The sequence below is a fragment of the Argentina silus genome (genome assembly GCF_951799395.1).
Source record: "Argentina silus genome assembly, chromosome: 1".
Lineage (NCBI taxonomy): Eukaryota > Metazoa > Chordata > Actinopteri > Argentiniformes > Argentinidae > Argentina > Argentina silus.
Window position 1 is genome coordinate 37,704,951 of NC_139655.1, and position 22,442 is coordinate 37,727,392.

General features: G+C 41.8%; 1 protein-coding gene across 2 annotated transcripts; it reads left to right on the top strand.

The window, feature by feature from the left end:
* Positions 1 to 968: 968 nt before the first annotated feature.
* On the top strand, positions 969 to 21,085 carry yme1l1b (YME1-like 1b). 2 transcript variants are annotated; one of them, XM_083673662.1, is made up of 18 exons: positions 969 to 1,101; positions 6,471 to 6,605; positions 7,779 to 7,959; positions 9,010 to 9,108; positions 9,322 to 9,431; positions 10,081 to 10,231; positions 10,936 to 11,019; positions 11,339 to 11,512; positions 12,447 to 12,599; positions 12,968 to 13,100; positions 13,250 to 13,312; positions 13,432 to 13,544; positions 13,740 to 13,895; positions 14,155 to 14,306; positions 15,006 to 15,132; positions 16,926 to 16,999; positions 17,121 to 17,207; positions 18,274 to 21,085. In XM_083673662.1, the coding sequence occupies exons 1-18, from the start codon at positions 1,069 to 1,071 to the stop codon at positions 18,415 to 18,417; spliced, it is 2,169 nt and encodes a 722-aa protein (XP_083529788.1). In that variant the 5' UTR covers positions 969 to 1,068; the 3' UTR covers positions 18,418 to 21,085. The 2 variants fall into 2 exon arrangements, with proteins under 2 accessions (XP_083529788.1, XP_083529789.1); XM_083673663.1 differs by having other exon boundaries at positions 11,360 to 11,512.
* Positions 21,086 to 22,442: the final 1,357 nt, after the last annotated feature.

Consider the following 22,442-nt stretch of genomic DNA (forward strand, 5'->3'; position numbering starts at 1 on the left):
AGGAAGATGGACGCGGACACCCCAGTGTATAATAGGCTAGACTAGTTTAATATAGCCTCTGGCTCTCAAGAATATCACGACTCGCTATCTCGGACCAGGATTGATTTATTCAACCACAAAAACTCACTCTTCTCCACTGAGCCAATCAGAGTCCACACGAAACATTCCCATACAAATCTCAAAATAAAAGAGTCTCAAGTGGCGTACACACATAGCGATTTTGTCACTCCACTGAGGTTGACATGGGTAGATCGCTCGTAGGCGTTTCTACTCCACTAATTGTAGTGTGCAGCAAGTAAAAAAAAAATGGCTTAGTTTTAACGGGTTGCATTTATGTTGTCTATTAGCTAATTTACACACACACACACACACACACACACACACACACACACACACCTTTCAGTTGCAGCCCTTTGAGGTTTTTTTGACAGGTCTATTTGTTATTGTGTTGCTTGTTCTATTGCAACATTGCAACGTTCATCTAAATCAACAGTGTTTGCACTGTGTATGCAAATTCCCATCTTAATAAATCTCGTGTATAAAAAGCTAATTTTTAAGAGTGTTTATTTCTCTTGCATTGTTATTATTGGGAAGAATAGTCACACTCCATTATGATTTAAGTGAGGACACAGGTAGTCAGAGACTTGGGTTTCATCATGGTTATAGAATTCATTATATGACTGCATTTTTTCTCAGAATGTGACATAAAAGGGCTAAAATATAACAACACTGCATTAGTTATTGCCTGTGATATTGAGGTAATGTGCCAGTTCGTTTAATGTCAAGATTTGCAGCTTTCCAAACATCTTTTTTTTTTTTTTTTTTTTGGTCACTCGCCTCACTTTTCTGAACCGAAGATCCGTCATACAAGAAATCAAATGTGTATGGCCTCATATACCACAATGCACTCCGACATTAGCCGTTAGCAGCGTTACCCCAAAATGCTAAAGACCACTTGGTTTCATCCTCTTTGACCAGAGCCGCAGTGAAACAAGATCGAAGAGGGCATTTGAAAAGGATAGGTGACACTTTTGACTGTCTGCAGCCAGTCTGGGGGCTCTATTGAGAATGTTTTCCTTGTCAATGACAGTTCAACCTCAGGTAAGAAAGTAAGGTAGCAAGTACCAGCTGTTTATGGTTTGACTAGATCTAACGGGTCAGGGTAGCTAGCTTGTCCTGGTCTGACAAGCTGTCACCCGGCCTACCGCAACAGTAGTGAGCTAGCTGACGTTAGCATTTCAGTGATGCGGACCTGCTTTAGGCTCAGGAGTCAGGTCCAGAATTGTTGTGCCTGGACCGCTAAGATAGCAGCTAACTAGCGAACACACGCGATTGTGAACTAGAACGTTAGCTAGTTAGCTATAGACCGGTAACTAACAGAACTGTTGAAATTCTTGCTGATCAGCTAGCGGACGTTTTACCCTAGCTTTGTTGCCAGATAATTGACCAGCCAGGTCAATAGGAAGTTGTAATGGGAGGTAGTAATAGTAGGTAGCTACGGACATTCAGACTGTGTAAACACAGCTAGGTTACTGGTAGTTGCAACTGCAACCGAGGCTTCAATCTCGAAAAATCGGATTGACTTCATTTCAACTTTCCGAACAACACAACAAAACAAGTAGAATATCTTGAGGCAGGTTTTAATTCAGCGATGAAGTGCGGCGGTGTGTTTTTCTGTTTTCGTCTGTCTTTTTGTGCAACCCAAAGGGGTTACAGCTACGTTACTACCATTGTAAGGTAGAGAGAGGTAAGCGGTTGAACTAGGTTACTACTATTGTAAGGTAGAGGTAAGGGGTTGAACTAGGTTACTACTATTGTATGGTAGAGGTAAAGGGTTGAACATCGCTTGCAGATGAGGAATTCTAGCAACCTAGCTGATTCAACTTTAAAGACCTCCTCCAGAGGGATGAATAGGATTGTGTGTCACATGGTATAGCTGTCAATCTGAACTTTTCAGGTAAATCGACATTCTAGTCCAGGAGTGCTTAATAGGCGGACTCCGGTCCGAGCAAAGGCTCAATACGGACCGAATAGTATCGGTCTTAGTAATTCCAAAGTCAATCAATTAATTTCAGAATCAGACGTACGATCGACAGCGTCGGAGCCCCTCCCTCTCTCTCTGAGTGTGGAAGTAAACCCCGCCTCTAGAGTCGCGTCTGATCCAATGGCGTGAAAATATGCAAATATCGTAATTGCGGAAAAACAGCAACACAACAGGTAGACAGACAGACAAGTAGACACAGGCAGACAGACAGACAGACAGACGCAGGCAGGCAGGCAGGTAGGCAGGTAGACACTGACAGGCAGACAGACATGCAGACACAGACAGGCACATGGAGACAGGCATACCTCTCGCCATCTGAGATGACTTAGAAACGTTTTGAAGCATATTGTTAGTTACCTCGTGGACCTCTCCAGAAAATGTGCACAGTTTTATTTAGGGCCATGCAAGGCCCGAAGTGACTTTTAAATGTACCCACAGTGACTTTTTTGCATAAAGATTGCTATGCAACAATGTTTGTTCTTCTGCAATGCTGTCACAATTGTGCACTTTATTTACATCATTTTGAAAATATATAATTCATTCATCCTTTTGGTTGGACTCATTACTTAAAATAAATGTAAGACAGCATGGCAAATAGAAGGTTAGTAGCCTACTACAATGTTTGCACAGAAACTTTGTTCCAAAATAGAGAAGTTGTTTGTAAATCATTCAAATGCATCTGATTTGTTAAAAACCAGCCTTAATATGGACGACTGCTGTGTTATACCGTTCTACGGTATAATAATGACAACTTCCATCCTGACCTTTGCCACCTTTGCCACCAGGAAATTTTGTGACTGGACCTCCACAAATTGTAATTGAGTACCCCTGTCATTGAGTACCCCTAATGAATATGCAAGAAGAGTTGTCACAATACCAGAGTGTTTAACATCACTGGATACCGATACCAGTTCAGTATCACGATACTCGATACCAATACAATACCACGGCAGAGAAAACAAAGCCTCAAAGTACAACAAACAGATTAACTTACTACAGTAGTCTGTATTATTATATTATTATTATTATTATTTATGTATCTGGTTTAGTTGTCCACTACATACATGGGAAACTCAAACACCACAGGGACAATTTTGATGAAACTCGGTTTAATGATGGGTCTTGCCATACAGATGGGACATGTATGAAATTACACTGATTGGCCCGATTTCTACGAAACTATGGTGAAAGATGCATCTTGCCATAGAGATTGTTTAGGAGTTTCCAGGTGACGCCGATTCACCATTAACACATCATAATAGGGTGCAAAGTGGAGCGCTAGGAGTGTAGCCTAATGCAGGAGGCATATAGCCTTAAGAATTTGGGAATAATATTTTGAGAAATCAATGCGAAGCTGTAAGAAGCAAGACTGATAAACTGATCAATTAAGGTTCAGGTGACTTTTCAATCTGGCTACGAATGCAGCTGTAGGAGCTTAATGCAGTAAGCCTATAGCCTAATGAATTTGGGAATAATATTTTGTGAGTGAAGTCTGTTATGCAGCAATACCGACACCTGCAGGGTTCTCCCCAAAGAATGCGCCACGCTGTGAACTTGGCAGCGTGACTCGTACGTTCAAACAGGAATGGTTTGACAACAAGAGATGGCTAACCCTAGCACCTCGAAACATGCGCTGTTCTGTTTCCCATGTATGCTTTTTGGTGAAGACTCTGGCTGGATTCAAAGACATTAAACATCTGTCAGAAAGAACAGCGAAGCATGAAAGCTCTGCGTCCCATCTGAATTGTGCCATGAAGTTGGGTTTACTGGGGCAGCTCAAAATCCAGGCACAACTCGATGTTGCATATCGCCGTAGCATCGCGATACAAACAGACTAAGGAGAATCGGTATGTTCTGGGGAGGCTGATCACTTGCATCAAACTCTGTGGGAAGTGCGAAATGGGTTTGCGTGGTCACGACGAGTCAGCCAACTCACTAAACCCAGGCATTTTTAGGTGCATTTTTGAGGAGATATGTGAGGGGGACACCAGGCTCAAACGACACTATGACGAGCAGCCTTACTTCAAGGGGACATCTAGCACCATTCAGAATGAACTCCTGGATTGCATGTATGAGGTCTACAGGGAGGAAGTGACCAAACAATTGAGAGGGACCCAGTTTGTCGCTGTCCAGGCAGATGAGACTACCGATATATCATGCAAATCCCAAACGGTCATAGTGTTGAGATACATGGTAGACAACACTGTCACGGAGTGATTCCTAGAGTTTATGGAAGTGAAGGATAAAACTGCCATCTGTCTTTCCAACGTGATCAAACAAGCCCTTGAGACCCTGGGGCAGACTGACAAACTCATTGCACAAACATACGATGGGGCAGCGGTGATGAGTGGTAATGTAGGTGGCGTGCAAACACTGATGAAGGTGACCTACCTAAACGCAATATTTGTGCATTGCTATGCCCACCAGTTAAACCTAACCCTGCAGCAAGTATGTGCATCCAGAATCAGTGAGCTGAAGGTGTTCTTTGCAGATTTAGCTGCTTTTGCCACCTTCTTTTCCACCTCGCCTAAAAGAACGGCTGCTCTGGCGGAGACATCAGACAAGCGAATCCTGCGGCCACCAACATTCACACTCAAGCGGGATGGGACAGGGTGACCATCAGCGAGGCATATGGCCTGTCCATGCACTTGCGGGACCCGACGTTTCTCCAGCTGCTGCAATTCTTTGCCGAAGTCATGCCAGAAGTGGATGTTTTGTATAGTATGCTACAGAAAAGAGAGACGCATTTGGCATGAATTGTGCAGAGCTTCAAAGTGAACGTGAAAGAAATGAGAGAGAGAGCAGATGTGTTTGCTAACCAAGCTGGAGAGGGCACAGCTAAGCGCAGGAAAACAAACACGGCTGCAGTAATGAAGGAGGCCTGCGACACCATGATTGCTCAAATGGAATACCGGTTCTCCAAAAGTGACCAGCTTATTGCAGTGGACTGCTCACTGTTCCTGAAGTTTGTACTGTCATTCCCACTGGCCCAACTCAGCTGTGCCATCATGCTATGGCCCACAGTCCTTAACAACAAGGAGAAGTTGCAAACAGAGCTGGCTACTCTCTACTACCACACTGAGCTGCATACAGGAAAATCAGCACTGTCTCTATTCCAAACCATTCACGAAAACAACCTACAAGATGCCTTGTCTGAAACCTGCACTCTGCTAAGGATCATCATCACAACTCCCATGACCTCCACCGAGTCAGAGGAACTTTTCGACATTGAAGAGGATTAAGACATTCGCAAGAAACACAATGGGACAACAGCGACTGAACGCCCTTGCCATGCTTGAAAATCTTGAAAATCCATTGATCCAGGGACAGATGGATTTCAACAGTAAGGTCATCGAGAGGTTTGCTCACGCAAAGAACCGCCGCGCTACCTTCCTATTCAAGTGAGCTGGTTTGTTTGGACATGTATGACAAATGGACATTGCTCCGTTCACTGTAGACTATATTGCTTTTGTTTTGTAGTAATTTTAAACGTGTTATAGTGGCTGTGATATAAAGTGGAGGACTAAATGTTACGTATAGGCCTAAGGCCTAGACCTTTGATGGGTACACTTGTTACTTGTCACTTTCAGAACCCTGGACAGGGCTCGGGTTGGATATCCATATAGCTCTGTTAATTAGCCTAGCCTACTTTGCGTGTGTTAATGTGGTGTAGTGTGTTATAGCCTCTGCTCTGATGATAGTTATTTGACATTTAAAGAAATACAATTGATAGGACTTTCCTACAAGTTAACAATGTGCTGCATGCTTGTATTTTGATAAAGCATGCAAGTTATTGAAGAAACGTGTTTGTCTCATCTTTTTACTTTGTTGCAGTATAGGCAACCACAATGTAGTGTTCTGAGTCTCGCTGAAGCCCATGAAGTGTATTCAGTTTTGAAATCGGACACAGCATATGCCTAGAGTAGACTACCTTTATTTTTTGTGATGGTGACGTCATGACATGTGGACACTTAAAACATGGCACTGCAACAACAAGACACCTCTTGATAGAGCTACTTGATATCATTTTGTGGTTTCGTGACCCGTTTTAGTTACAACACTGTTTTCCTACTAGTTGCTACGCTAGGCAGTCCTTTAAGCATTTAGCAACAATGTTAACTTCCATTAATGATATTTCAGTTATTAAAATTGTCTGCATTGTCGCAAATGTCAAATTTAAAAATTCACAGCAGGTCTCATATTGCTTAAAGACATGATGTATTTTTGTGGTCGTTTTCAAATTAGCGGTAGAGCTAGATGAAAACAGCTGATTGTGGGCATGACCGATAATGGAGAGTTCTCGATAATAGGAGGCTGTTCGCTAACTGTAAAGGGCTTCAGAATGTTGATCAAACTAAATTAACAAGCAGATTTCACACCTGCAATTACCAGTTGGTCTAAGCATTGACAATGTGTTTCCTATTAGGTCACTGTCCCCCTGAGTCACCTGATCAACGCACTCCACTCCCTGAAGAGCTCAGTGGGCAGCAGCAGCAGCAGTGCTTCAGCTAAAACACAGCACAGAGAGCATGCCCGAGAACATGACCTGCTGAGCACAGAGGTACACACTCAACTCACAATCTCACTCACATTCAATGATTCTATTCAACCACCACACACAGCAGCCCCAGAGCTAGCAGGAGGATCCACAGCATTAGCCATGCAGTTGGAAAGTGTTCTATGACCTGCCCATAACACCTGGGACTTTGAAAAGGCTTTACTCCATGATACTTTAACAATTCCCTGTTTTTACGTTTCCACTGTAACAGTAACCATGTGTGGTGATGAGTGACTTGATTGGCCAGGTTCAATCATCGCCACTGAAGTGGGCCATTGCCCACAAATAGGTACTGTACAGTAGAAACATGAAAACTGGGAATTATTCAAGTATCGTGGAGTAAAGCCTGTTAAAGTTAACAGTTCAAGTGTTTGGTAAGGTATAAAACATTTTAGACTCCACAGCTGAATATCTGATTTGACCATTGCTGCTTAAAGGGATGTTCCACCTTTTTAAAATGTTTTCGTGGTTTGGGCCTGACCTTGGGTGTAGTTGATTAACCTAGCCAGGTTTTTGTTACATGTTTTGCTTCCTTAGATACTGAGTAGTCATATGGTGGGCCCCATAGAGCCCCATTCATTCTTGTAAACACTGAAAACACCTTGCAGACACCACAAAACAACTAATACAATGGCAGATTCCCCCTCTGAAGACTGTCTGAATTAAAAATTTTAAAAGTCACTTGACTAGCAAAAATGCTGAAGTGTATTACAGCAAACAACAAAATTGGGATTCTGTGATTATGAGTTGTAGTGTCTGCCAGGTGTTTTGGACATATTTCCAGAATTAATGGGGCCCAAAATATGACTACTCAATATCTAAGGGAGCAACAGTAACTAAAACCTCTCTGATCTAATCAACTACACTGAAGGTCAGGCCCAAACCACAAAAACATGTTAAAGAATTGGAACATCCCTTTGATTTATTTTTATTCTAAACGTTACAACGTTCTAAACGTCTAAACAATTTCTTGTCCCTTGTATGTTGTGGAAAAAAATGGATTTTAAACGTTAAAAGATCAGAGTTTTAACATTTGTTTTAAATCCATGTTTTGGGGTGTTTTTCATCCATTCTCGTGTTCCTTTTTTTGCACCCAGTCTGTGTGCTTGTTTACTCACATAAAATGGATCTATTGTCAACTTGTGAACTTGTGTGTGTGTGTGTGTGTGTGTGTAGACCACATGGAGCTTGAGGGACCTGGGCCTGTCAGACTTGGGCGTAGGTCAGCTGGACGAGCTGGTTAGCAGCGTGTTACCATGCCTGAGTCAGCAGGTGGGGCCGTCTCCATCCAGCCTGAGCCAACAGCCCTGGAGAACCTCCCACCTCTCCACACACTCCTTCTTCCAGAACAAGCATGGTGAGGCACTCTGCCCTGAAAACCCAATGAAGAAGAAGGCTGTTGCGAAGGCCAAGGATATACAGTGCCTGTTAGTTATTGTTAGTAACAAAATTCCTCATGTTCTCTCCTTTGTCTTACACTTGCTTCCTACTCAAAACCCATTGGATGAGAAGGCCTAGGTTCCACCCCTTAGATATTCTCCTCCAATGCTTTTTGAGGAGGAATGGAGTGGAGGACAGGAGGAATCGAGTTTCCTACAATTGAGGAAAGGCCAAAGTCTACACACCCTTTCAAAATGTTCACCTTTTGCTGTCCCAAAGCCTGGAATCTAAATACATTTAAATAAGGATTATTTTTCTCACTTATCTGCACAGCCAACTGAAAACCTTCAGCTTGAAAGAAAAATTCTACAAATAAAACAAATAATTGATTCCAAATAAAAAAAATAAAATAAAAAAAAAGAAGACCTGTTTTCAAAAGTCTACATACAAACATTTCTTTAATAAGTTATTAAATAAGTAATTAGAGTCTAATAACTCGTTAGAAGTGGATGGGTTGTTGATCAAAATGTAATAGCCAGCTTCTGCAAACAAGTCTAGGACAAAAATAAAACAACGACATGATCATGAGGGAGGAGCTTCCTCAGGCTCAATAGAATTTTGTCTACCAGGTTTCGAACTAGATCTAATCACATTGGATTGTTTTTGTCAGGGTCTCAACCTCCGAATGCCCATATAAGCATAACCTGCATTGTGTCAGAGATACATCGGCTGTGAAAAGAGGCTAGTAAATAAGTTGAATTGAAATGCCCCTTCGATTAATGTTGAATTACGTTTTTCAAAGCTGTTTTTACCTAAATATAGGATCCTCTACATTGCAAAAGTTTGCTAGCTGACTACACACATGATGCCAGCTCTGCAGTTTTAAGCCTGAATTCCGCAATTCCGTATATTGTAGGTACCTCCCTTTGTTGTCTGGTTTGAATGCGGTTAGCCGAGGAATCTCTGAAGTCTATCACAGTATTCAGTTCAATACACTTATCAAAGTTTATTTATTTTTTCTTTCTAGGTTTCTCTGGTATCAAACTAGGTTTGGTCTCCCCTGCTTTCTGCAGACAGAGCCCCTCTCTTCTCCAGGCAGTTTGTACAGAGCACCAATTCTGGCCAGGTAAACAGTAGATAATTCTGTTCAATACTAGTTGTTTACTTGCAAAGTTACAATATTAACGAGAATGCTCAGAAAATAACTTTTACAAGAAAATGGCTTGCTGATCATCCTCCTACATTTGATTGTTATCATGCACACACAAAATGCATGTGTATTTGGCCAACACATGACCTATGAAACATTTTGACCTTGAAAGTTATACATTTTTTCCAGTGTGGTTCCAAAGTCGAGGTTTTAAAACTCTGAGGACCAAAACCAGGCGAATGCAGGCTGGCATTGAGCGCCCCATTGAACCAGATGGCTTTACACCATCCTTCATGAAGGTAAAACACTGGGTTGACTGTACTGTGTTTGTCATCACTTAGAAAGAGACCACCAGTGGGGTGTCCTACCAGCGTTAGCTTTTACCAAATGTATCTCCAACTTGGGATAACACAATCTTAGGGTAGATTCCTATAGTAACTTATCCTGAAGCTCTAAGCCGCTCCGGGACAGGCTAACTGCACATTATCCTGAATTTCTGCCCTGTGCCACGTGCCCAAAATCACCTTCTCTATTTATTTATCTCATCATAAATGATCAGTGAGACATTACTGACAGATCGCAACAGTCTATTCATTAAAAAGGTTTCTTTTGGCATGGTGAAGGACAGGTCTTGATGGTTGATTCAAGAAAGCTGCGTTCATTGAGTTCGGCAACAATGAAAATGTGGCACTGACTCACTACTTTCTGTATTGAAATCAGTTTTGGAAATTGTGTGTCTGATATTGACTGTGAGGCAGCACTACTCAAGTATGGCTTGAATTAGTGGCAGGTGTTGAATTAGAATCCACACTTGTGACATCAAGGAAGACTAAACCTGATGGTAACTCAAGTCTGCTAACTTTGGATAATCCTGAATATGTAAAGCTTATTCATAGTATGCCTCTCTGGTTCTACTGTGAACATTTCTAACCATGTGTTGTTGTGCAGGGCCTCCTGACGCGTGACAGAGGAGTGGAGGTGGAGACCATGGACAAGCTCCTGAAAACCAGGAACATCCCTGATGGGCAGCAGGATTCCTTCAAGACTGGGTTTGCTGAGGGCTTCCTGAAGGCTCAAGCTCTGACACAACGCACACAAGGCAAGTGTTTACACAGGAAAACACTTCACTGGACTGCACCACACACACACACACACACACACACTTGTTAGTCTTATCTGTCTGCCAAAAAGTCACTCAATCCAGCATTTTGAGTCACTTTGAAGCTAGCTTGGTGATATTGTTAGCAACTCTACTAAGATAAGTTAACAGGTTGTTTTTCTAGCTTGCATGATAACTTCTTACCTTTGTATTCTGAACAGTTTGTATTCTGAACAATTTTACCACAACATTCTAAATGGACAGTTTCATCTAGTCTGGGCTCTCTTATCTCTAGTCTCTTATCTTTATCTGCCGAGCTGACAATGTGTGCACTGCTAGTGCTGGCAAAAATGGGAGGGATGTAAAATGTAAACAAATTATATAATTGGTTTATTTGATAGTTTTACTACCCAGAGCACGCATCATATTGGAGTATAACATAAGCAAGTTGTGGTGACGGACGCATAACCCCTTAAATCACACCCATCGAGAACTGAGCATTTGAAAGAGACTAGCAGGGCTACATTTTTAGATAAAGAGTACTGGAAAATGACAGAAACCAAATTGTTCATATTTGGGTGATGCTAATTTGATCTGGTGAAGCCAAAATTCAACCCAAAACACTGGAAATGACATGTTTCACTTTAGTGTGCCTTTAAGTTTGTTTTGAATAATTTTGTCCATTGAAATGTGTTTTTTTGCAGACTCCTTGAGAAGGACCAGGCTGATCCTGCTGGTTCTGCTGCTGGTGGGACTCTATGGGCTCTCCAAGACACCCTTCCTATCGGGTAAAGGCTCCTCTTCCCATCCTCTGCATTTAACATTTGTCCGATGTATGCTTCTCTAAGCAAGCTTGAGGGCCAGTGTGTGCTTTGTACTTTGTTTTTGTCGATAGAATTCAAAAGTACATTCCTCCCAGGATTAAGTTTGATAAAGAGCGGTAAGGATAAAGTAGAGATAATTTTGTTTTCATCTTGTGTGGTTGCTGAATTATCGCCAAGATCGTGATTGGTGCCAGCTGATGAATCTGTTGCTTACAACGCGATTGCAAACATTAACCACTCCAAGCAGTGTGATTTCGAACTTTAATCTAACCATTCTGGACAGTGCGATTCCGAACCACATCAGGCCTGGACTCGGCAGTGGACCCTGTCCACATGAAGAACGTGACGTTTGAGCACGTCAAAGGGGTGGAGGAGGCCAAGAACGAGCTGCAGGAGGTGGTGGAGTTCCTCAGGAGCCCACAGAAGTTCACTGTCCTCGGAGGGAAACTGCCAAAAGGTGAAGTGTTCCTCTTCATTCAGAGGAAGACATTTGCTTGATTTATGCAAACTGATTGTGAGTGATAAGATCAGGAACTCACATTTGCACAGAGGTTTGAAGTATGTTAAAGGGGTGTTTTACTCCAGATTTATTGTTCATATTGTTTGCATTATGCTGGGCATGCACTACACGTTTTCCCCACATTTTTGCTGTCCCAGATGAATTTTTATGATTGGGGTGAAATCCTAAGAACTTAGGCTAGGACCGGGATATCGTTACTCACATAGTGTGAACAGGTCAAAGACGTTAATGGCTGTTCCATTTTCCCGACCCAACTCAGACATGCCGATTATTGTGGTGATGAGCTGTGAAGGATGTTTGAAAAGAGAATGATTTGCCTCATCAGCTTGCCTTATCAGACAGATTGGCAAACTCTGGAAATGGTTTAAATATCAGGTTATATTAACGAGGACCAAATCCTATCTACTCTCATACCGTCGTCACGCATTCTCTCACCGCGCAAGCGGGGGGGGAAATGTTTCAGCACAATCTGACATCAATAAGCGTGAATCGGCTAATGCAAACCATTCTCTTTTCAAACATCCTTCACAGTTCTTGTCTCCACCTTGTGGTGGCTTTCGGCAGAACTTCACACCTTGTGTCTGCCGCAGCAGCGGCATGAGGTAAACCACCGCTGCGATGTCGGCCTGAACCTAATAACCACTGGCCCACTTTACCATTTATAATTTCTGATTTCTTTCATGTTTTAATGACAGCTAGATATGTTTTATTTATACAGTTTTTACTGAAGCAGGTTACATGCTCTGTTCGAGGGCACAACAATACATTGTTGGATTTTAATCAGATGTCTTTGGTGGTTGCACTTTTGAGAATGTCAAGTAATGTAACATAGCATTTTTTTCATTTCATCACTTCCTCTCTCTGCTTGTAGGCATCTTACTGATTGGTCCCCCTGGCACAGGGAAGACTCTATTGGCCAGAGCAGTGGCAGGAGAAGCCGATGTCCCCTTCTATTACGCTTCAGGGTCTGAGTTTGATGAGATGTTTGTGGGGGTTGGCGCCAGTCGCATCAGGAACCTGTTCAGTAAGTCTCATAGAGTCCTGTCATTATTCTGGATTTCAAACCATAAATCCCAATCATGGCCATATCAATGTGTCAGCCAATTGGAACACCACATGGTCTTCTTCAATAGGTTTGTCTATATATTGTAAATGGATTTCAGGTGCATGACGCCATCTACTGATGCCAATAAAGGCCCTGGGCACAGGCCGTGTTGATACTATGCGAGTGAATCACCAACATTAAATGTTCTCCCACTCAAGTCCCAGAAGACAAAGACAGTTGACTACATGGCACTCCCCATATAATCACAGTTAATTTAAGAGAGAGTCCCTCTAGGGATGTAACCACATGACCTCAACCACTTTTATTCTTTCTCTTTTTTTCCACAGGAGAGGCAAAAGCTAATGCTCCATGCGTGATATTCATTGATGAGTTGGACAGTGTGGGAGGGAAGAGAATCGAGTCTCCCATGCACCCTTACTCCAGACAGACCATCAACCAATTACTGGCTGAGATGGACGGGTGAGATTTTGTAGTGTTCAATAGTTGAGTAATGCCACTGTTGCATTCTGGGAGGAGTCTGGTGGAGGTGCACCACTGACTTTAGTGTTACATGGACCCTTTGGCTATCTTGATTTCCTTTGACCCTCTTCATGTTTTAATGTCTGCAGGTTTAAACCAAATGAAGGGGTAATCGTCATTGGAGCGACAAACTTCCCTGAGGCTTTGGATAAGTAGGTTCAGCTTTCAAATCTCACATTATTATCATTCAGTGATGTTTTCTGTAATATTAGAGAATGGTTTGCCGTTCTTGGACAAAGTTAGACTCACTGTCCTCCTTTCCCCTCCCAAGTGCTCTGGTTCGGCCGGGACGTTTCGACATGCAGGTCACTGTCCCCAAGCCAGATGTGAAGGGACGCACAGAGATCATTAATTGGTACCTCAAGAAAATCAAAGTAGATCCTGGTACGAAATGAACATTCATGACCTTAGGTTTTGGTCACAATGTGAATAATTTCCTAATGAGTCATGGAAGTGTATTAGAATCTGCAGTGGCCACATGCTAATCAATCATCACTGTACACGTAGGTGCATGCAAATGAGGTTAGCTTGGCTTTCACAGTTCCTTCATGCTATCTGACTGTGAGTTTCTCCATGCAGCCATCGAGGCTGAGATCATCGCCAGGGGGACGGTGGGTTTCTCTGGGGCTGACCTGGAGAACCTGGTGAACCAGGCAGCCCTAAAGGCAGCAGTGGACGGCAAGGACATGGTGACGCTGAAGGAGCTAGAGTTTGCCAAAGACAAGATTCTCATGGGTGAGGAGTCTGAGGAGGAGTAGGTTGACCAGATACTGGATGAAGGCCCTGTGCTGTGTTTTGAATGATGGCTACTACTCATTACATTTGTGGATTTATGAATTGTGGATCCTTGCTTTTGTCTTTTACTTCTCTCTGTCTGTCTCCGCTCCCTCTTTTTCACCATATGTTCATATTTTCCTCCCTCTCTCACTGTCTTTTCCTATATACATCTATCTTCCCCTCTCTCTCTCTCTCCCTCTGTCTATCCCCCCCTCAGGCCCAGAGAGGAGGAGTGTGGAGATAGACAAGAAGAACAAGTTGATCACAGCGTACCACGAGTCGGGCCATGCCATTGTGGCCTACTACACCAAAGACGCCATGCCCATCAACAAGGCTACCATCATGCCCCGAGGCCCAACTCTGGGTCATGTGAGTATTACTTAGAGACAGGCAGTTAAGTTGACAACTTTTCCAAGATGCTTGAAGACCAGAGGCAGGTCACCGGAGATGGATTGAAAGATTAATGAATAGATAGATAGATAGACAGATAGATATTCCCAGTTATTTGTAAAAAGTGGAATGAATATGTGCAGTTTACTGTAGATGCTCTTTGGGTTGATGGACGGATAAGCTTGTTGATGAATGTTAGTGTTTAAAAGGTTCATACTGACATCATAACGGTGGTCTACCTCAGACACACGTTGTGAAGATGTGTGAATTGCTGCCGAAAGCCACCAAATAATCACTAAAATAAAAATGATAGAGAGAATGGTTTGTCTATCTATCTTATCTATCTATCTTATCAGATAGACAGATAGTCAAAGTCAAGTTTATTATAGTGAAATGGTTTAAATATCAGGTTATTTTACAATGGGACCAACTCCTATCTACTCTCATACCGTCATGAATGCCATGGCGGTACTGCTGTGCTACCGTCACTCAACCATGAACCTATTAAACTGACCTACTCTAGATTGATACTCATAATGGATAGAACAGGATGGGTGGCTTAAATAGATTGATGGATGGATAGACTATGGGTGATTTATTGACCGGCATTTCAGTGTATATTTACATACCCTGATACAGGGAGCCATGTTTGAAGGCCTCATCACTCTGTGCTTCCAGGTGTCCATGCTCCCAGAGAACGACCGTTGGAGTGAGACACGCTCTCAGCTGCTGGCCCAGATGGACGTCAGCATGGGGGGCCGCGTCGCTGAGGAGATCATATTCGGCAACGAGAACATCACCACCGGTATGTTTTAGGGACAGAGGGGATGGGGTGAGAGTCTACAACTGTGTACAGAATGACAGTGGAACACTTACAGTGCATTCGGAAAGTATTCAGACCCCTTCACTTTTTCCACATTTTGTTATGTTACAGCCTTATTCTAAAATGGATTCAATTATTTTTTTTCCTCAAAAAACATCAATCAAAATTTCCATCAATCAACACACAATACCCCATAATGACAAAACGAAAACAGGTTTTTAGAAATGTTTGCTAATTTATTAAAAAATAAAAAACTGAAATCACATTTAGAGTATTTAGACCCTTGGCTATGACACTCGAAATTGAGCTTAGGTGCATCCTGTTTCCATTGATCTCTGAGACAGGATTGTGTCGAGGCACAGATCTGGGGAAGGGTACAAAAACATTTCTGCAGTATTGAAGGTCCCCAAGAACACAGTAGCCTCCATCATTCTTAAATGGAAGAAGTTTGGAATCACCAAGACTGTTCCTAGAGCTGACCGCCCGGCCAAACTGAGCAATAGGGGGAGAAGGGCCATCGTCAGGGAGGTCACCAAGAACCCAATGGTCACTCTGACAGAGCTCCAGAGTTCCTCTGTGGAGATGGGAGAACCTTCCAGAAGGACAACCATCTCTGTAACACTTCAGCAATCAGGCCTTTATGGTAGAGTGGCCAGACGGAAGCCACTCCTCAGTAAAAAACACATGACAGCCCGCTTGGAGTTTGCCAAAAGGCACCTAAAGGACTCTCAGACCGTGAGAAACATGATTCTCTGCTTTGATGAAACCAAAATTGAACTCTTTGGCCTGAATGCCAAGCGCCACGTCTGGAGGAAACCAGGCACTGCTCATCACCTGGCCAATACTATCCCTACGTTGAAGCATGGTGGTGGCAGCATCATGCTGTGGGGATGTTTTTCAGCGGCAGGGACTAGGAGACTAGTCAGGATCAAGGGAAAGATGAACGGAGCAAAGTACAGAGAGATCCTGATGAAAACCTGTAGTCCAGAGCGCTCAGGACCTCAGACTGGAGCGAAGGTTCACCTTCCAACAGGACAAAGACCCTAACCACACAGCCAAGACAACACAGGAGTGGCTTCGGGACAAGTCTCTGAATGTCCTTGAGTGGCCCAGCCAGAGCCCAGACTTGAACGTTGGACCTGAAAATAGCTGTGCACCGATGCTCCCCATCCAACCTGACAGAGCTTGAGAGGATCTGCAGAGAAGAATGGGAGAAACTCCCCAAATACAGGTGTGCCAAGCTTGTAGCGTCATACCAAGAAGACTTGAGGCTGTAATCGCTGCCAAAGGTGCTTCAACCAAGTACTGAGTAAAGGGTCTGAATACTTATGTAAATGTGATATTTCAGTTTTTTATTTCTAATAAATTAGCAAACATTTCTAAACTTGTTTTGGCTTTGTCATTATGGGGTATTGTATGTAGATTGATGAGGGTAAAACATTTATTTAATCCATTTTAGAATAAGGCTGTAACATAACAAAATGTGGAAAAAGGTCTGAATACTTTCCGAATGTACTGTATGTATCATAAGCACCACAATCTTACTGTTAAAGTTGCCATCTGTAATTGCTCCATACAGTTTTGGACTTTAAAATGAATGATATATAGCCATTGATACCTGAAGAATATAATTGCCTCAAGAGCTCTGTTTATGAAATTGAGTGGTTACATTTCTTCAGCCCCATTTCTCAGCTGTTTTCCAAAAACGTGGGTTTGAATTACCTTTTTAAGGTTTTATGTTCATGTTGGGGTTTTTTTGTGTTCACATTTTCTAGGTGCATCAAGTGACTTTGATGGTGCCACCAAAATTGCAAAAATGATGGTGACCAGATTTGGAATGTGTGAGAGGGTAAGTTTTGGCAGGGGGTCAAGCCTAGTCAACCCAGTTGTATTACCTGTATGCCCTTCATGACCTGTTGCAACGAACCCTGATAAAGATGTACTGGATCTCTCACTTTTCTATCTTCCAGCTTGGTGTCATGACCTACACTGACCTCACCAAGCAAAGCCCAGAGACTCAGGCTGCCATTGAACGCGAAGTTAGGATACTTTTGAAGGTGCATATCCAACTCTATCCTCCTCCAGACCCCTGGCCCAGCATACTTTCAGCTGTTTTTCTTGTCCCCTATTGCCTTAAATCAGCCCGAGGAGGATGGGTCCCCCATGGAATCTGGTTCCTCTCAAGGTTTCTTCCTCCTAGGGAGTTTTTCCCATGTGCCTGTTTTTACTCCCCTCTGAGTTTTTTGCTGGCTTGCTTTTTGGGGGTGTATGGTTCGGTGTAGTTTGTTTGTATTGCATTTATTGTTTATATTATTTAGTATTGTTCTTGTTGCAACGCACTTTGAGACATTTTCCTCATACAAATACATTTGATTTTAGGGATGTTCCATTTCTTAAAAAAAGAAATGCTGGTTTGGCCCTGACATTGGCTGTAGTTGATTAGCCCAGCCAGGTTTTTGTTACACGTGTTGCTTCCTTAGATGCTGAGAAGTCATATTTTGTATTGAAATAATAACCTCCATAAGTATTGGAAAGAGGAAGCATTTTGTCTTCTTTTAGCTCTATACTCCAACAGTTTGGATTTGAAATCAGATACTTACTATGAGGTTAAAGTAGAGATTCTCTGCTTTAATTCAACGTTTTCTTTTTTCAGATTGGTTTCAGCATTTGAAATACTTTTAGAGCCCTGAAATAGGGGGGTTATGTTGAAAAAAAAATGTATGTTCTAAATGGTGAACCCAATCTGGAAAATAAATAAATTAAAGCTGAGAATCTCTACTTTTACCCCATAGTAATTGTTCGATTTCAAATCCAAACTGTTGTAGTATAGAGCTAAATGAAGACAAAATGGTTCCTCTTTCCAAATCTCATGGAGGGCACTGTATGTCCAAAACACCTTGAGTAAATGGGATATTTCACTTCTATGCAATCAAAGAAACAACATGGAGTGCCCTTCATCATGGTTGTTTTGAAATAAAGAATAAAGCTACAGTATGTAGGATTGTGTTCCAAACTACATGGTTTGCAGATTAGAATTGTAACTCATTCAAGCCCCTGCAGAGATGCTCTACTCTCTATACCACAATGTGTACTAACTTGTCTCATGGCTTGTGTGGTCTCCAGGACTCATATGAGCGTGCCAAAACTCTCCTAAAATCCCACACCAAGGAGCACAAGAACCTGGCAGATGCCCTCCTGAGATACGAGACGCTGGATGCCAAAGAGATAAAGATGGTTTTGGAAGGCAAGACCCTGGAGACAAGATGAGACCATCAGAGGGATGGGAGGGAGGGAAGAAAGGAAGGAAGGAATCGATGGATGGACAATGTTAGTCAGTCACAAGGAGCTACCAAGGTTTGTATAGAAGGCCCTTAGAGGAGTGTTTATAGGTCTTTTTAAAGTGTTTGGGGGTGAGGACAGAGCATACAGTGTGGTGCTTGAGATGGACAATTATGTATGGTTGTGGAAGAGGCAGGGGGGCATGGGGAGTGCAGGGGTGTAGGGGAGGTATTGTGAATGTATATATGCAAACGAAAATCATGGCTTTAGGATAGAATTATCTTTTATTGTAAACTGTACACACACAGTCTTTTTATCTCCCTGTTCATGTCTTGTTTTGTGCCCTAATGTTCAGACTAAGCAAAGTTGTGGGCTTTAAATCAGCACTTTTCAGGGGTCTTGGCATATTCACAAAGCTTGTATTAGTATGAATGTCTCCCTCTCTGGTATACCCCCTTGACTATGAGTGTCCCTTTATATTTGCTTGTTTGTTTCTTTTAGAATCTGTGTGTGGGATGTTTTATTCAGGCTTTTTTCATGTCTAGTGAGTCCGTGTTGATGCGTCTGTTACTTGCCAGGTGCCCCTCAATCACTGCTGATACTCCATCCTCCATTAAACAGAGCTGTCTCTGTCTGAGACTGACAATCATGCCTCTGGAATGAGTAACAAGGAATCTGACGCAACCCTCTGTTTTATCCCTCCATAGTCTACCGCCATTGTATTTGTGTGTGTGTGTACAGTTGTTGTTTCAAAGGTGGCCTTTTGGGAATGTAAATGTACACAAGTTTGGGACTGCTTGGACTTCAGCACTTTGGTAACTGTGACCACTTGCCCTTTGAATTTATGTTATCACAGCTGTGTATCGAGTGAAATGCTGCTGTGCTTCAAAGAGATTATGCTTTCAGTCATTTCAAACCAAAGGTTGGCAAACTGAGCCATGACAAGTCTGATGGATCTACAATTTTTTTTTTTTTTTTTTATCACCTCAGCATTTAAGCTAATTGATTGGTTAGATGTATCTATTACAAAGTATAAGCAATGTGGTCTCCAGGTTTAAAGGATCGCAATTCTCAAGGTAACAGTGAAATCCAGGAGACCCTACAGCCCGTCATGTCTTAGTCTGCCCCACGTCTGCTTTACACGCTATCCACATCTGAACAGCTGTCTCTTTCATTGCTTCAGTAGATCTGGGGAGTCTCAAATATATTTAGGTGATAGTGTGTGTGTATATGGGAAATTGTCAGATATCTTCTTCTTTTTTCTTTTTTTTATGTTTTTACATAATTTAATCATTTAGCTGATGCTTTTATCCAAAGTGACTTACAATAAGTACATTTGTCTAAAGTAAGTGAATCTATCGTCAGAATATACTATATCAGTTATCGTAAGTCAAACCTTTGATAAGAACAAGTGCCACCGGCAGTCACAGTGCTACAGAAAGGAAAAAAACAAGTTATGTTTTTTTTTTTTTTCTTCTTTCCCGATGCAGAAGTTCAGGTAATGTACAGTAGGGTGTTAGGGGGTGGAGAGGTCTGAGCAGGAGGAGCCCAGGTGTATCCTAAAGAGATGGGTCTTAAGGCTACAGCGGAAGCTTCAACAGTCGGTTAACAATTCAAATGTGTTTTCACATCTTTGCCTAGAATGAACAGTTTTCACAAAACATTGTGTGGGCAAAGCATTGTTAATCCTTTGAAATGTGAAATGTTTGCTAATGTTGAGTTTGAAGTGTTAAGAGTGGGCATACAGAGAATGTCTAAAGCCATACTGTACTTACACATTTAAGAATATTGATAGTTTCAGAGGCAATGTAAATGCCTCTGAAACTAACCAATGTAAACACTTTATTAGGAACACTATACTAATACTGGGTAGGGCCTCCCTTTGCTCTCAAAACAGCCTCAATTCTTCGTGGCATTGATTCCACAAGATTCCTTTGAGATTCTGGTCCATGATGACATGACTGCATCACACAATTCCTGCAGATTTTTCAGGTGCACTTTCAAGCTGTGAATCTCCCGTTCTACCACATCCCAAAGGTGTTCTATTGGATTCAGATGCGGTGGCTGGGAAGGCCACTGAAGAACACTGAACTCATTGTCATGTTCGTGAAACCAGTTTGAGACGACTTTTGCTTTGTGACATGATGCATTATCATGCTGGAAGTAGCCATTAGAAGATGGGTAAATTGTGGCCATGAAGGGATGCACATGGTCAGCAACAATACTCAAATAGGCTGTAGCATTCAAGCGATGATTGATTGGTTTTAATGGGCCAAGAAAACATTTCCCCACACCATTACACCACCTCCACCATGAGAAGGTGTACAGGTGTTCCTAATAAAGTGTTAAGTGAGTGTATACTCCAGTAGTATAACTTATTTGTATGGGCCTACTTTATATATATATAGATATAGATATATATTCTTTATCTATGTGTCATATTTCAAGCGTCTGGTTCCTTGGCCTTTTACCCACGTTTAGTTGTATATATGAATGGGGTTTAATGGGAACACTGTATATAGATGTATAGAGGGCTTTTAGGCTGTTTGCTTTGGATGGCTCTACAATTGACTGCTGTCTTCTCTTTCTCAATGATATGATGATAAAAGTTTGACTAACTTTTGCTGAAATAAATAAAACCTTATTGTAATCTTAACACCGTTGGATGTTGTGATAGCCAATCTGCTGTTTGCTTTATGCCTATCAAGACATTGTGCATAAGACACATCCACTTAAAGGGATAGTTCACCAAAATAAATGTTACCAATTTAAAAAGTTCTAAGTACCTTACATTGACACACACAATACTTTATCATACCTTTTTACACTTGTTTCCCTGTCTTATCTCTCACCGTCTCTTTCTTCAACAACTTAAGTATAGAAATTACATTTACTGTTGGGTTAGTAAGTTTAAGGTTAAATGTACTTATAGTAGGCCTACATTGAATATTGTCCAAGTCTGGCTCTTTATAAACTTGAATGCACATTTTTGATACTCCATACTTGCATACTGCAACAATACGAACATTCAATTAGGTTACATTGGTCACTGCTTACTTTTCATTGTTCTTACTTATCTCGGGTGTTTCTATATATGTAAACTTAATGAGTAGTATGTAGCAGCTGCAAAAGGAGAAACAGCGCTCCCATTTCACACACAGTGGCCAGAAGTGGCCACTGCAGTCAGTGTCCCCCATAATGTCACTCATTTGCGCCATCTATCCCCAAGAGGCACACCTGTGGCAAGATGTATCATACCTTTTTACTATTTTTCCCTATCTCTCACTTTCTCCTTCTTCAACAACTTAAGTATAGAATTGATATTTACTGTTGGGTTAGTTATAGCTACCCAGTGGATCTGTTACCTTACGTTTTTAATGGGTGATTTAATGGGTGTTAATGTAATGGTACTCTGCCCTTTACTAGGAGGTTGCTTCCTGTCAGGAGCTCATGTGCAATTGTTTCTTTCAATAGAAGAAGCGCCAACAACAACTGTGACACAAAACACCTACCATAATTAAATAAGTGTTGAACTTTTGTTTAAAGGTCACCAAGGATTATTTTTCAATTAAAAGATTTACAGAGTATTGCTATGTTAAGTACAGATACGATAGCTGTGTTTTGGTTTCATTCTCCATTACATTACAGAGCAACATTACCTACTGAACAGTAGGTATTATTACTAATGTCAACATCTCATTGTGTTAATAGGGGGAAATGTACATTTACATTAATTGTATGTATCAGACTCATTGGGTAGCTTATTACTGTTTTAATAATGCAGTGGATGCATGCATACTGATAGGTATGACTGTATTACCACTGTCTGATCTGGTCTAACCATGGTAAACATGGTCTTACTTGTCAGGTTGGGATGGGATACAAGGATACAACAAAATGGAAACAGGTATATAGCATTTTCCAGCTCTGATACAACTTTATTTCATAGTAACTCCCTTCTCTGTTTCTTGGTTATAAATTAAATTAAATATCTGATCATCAGTTTCAATGAT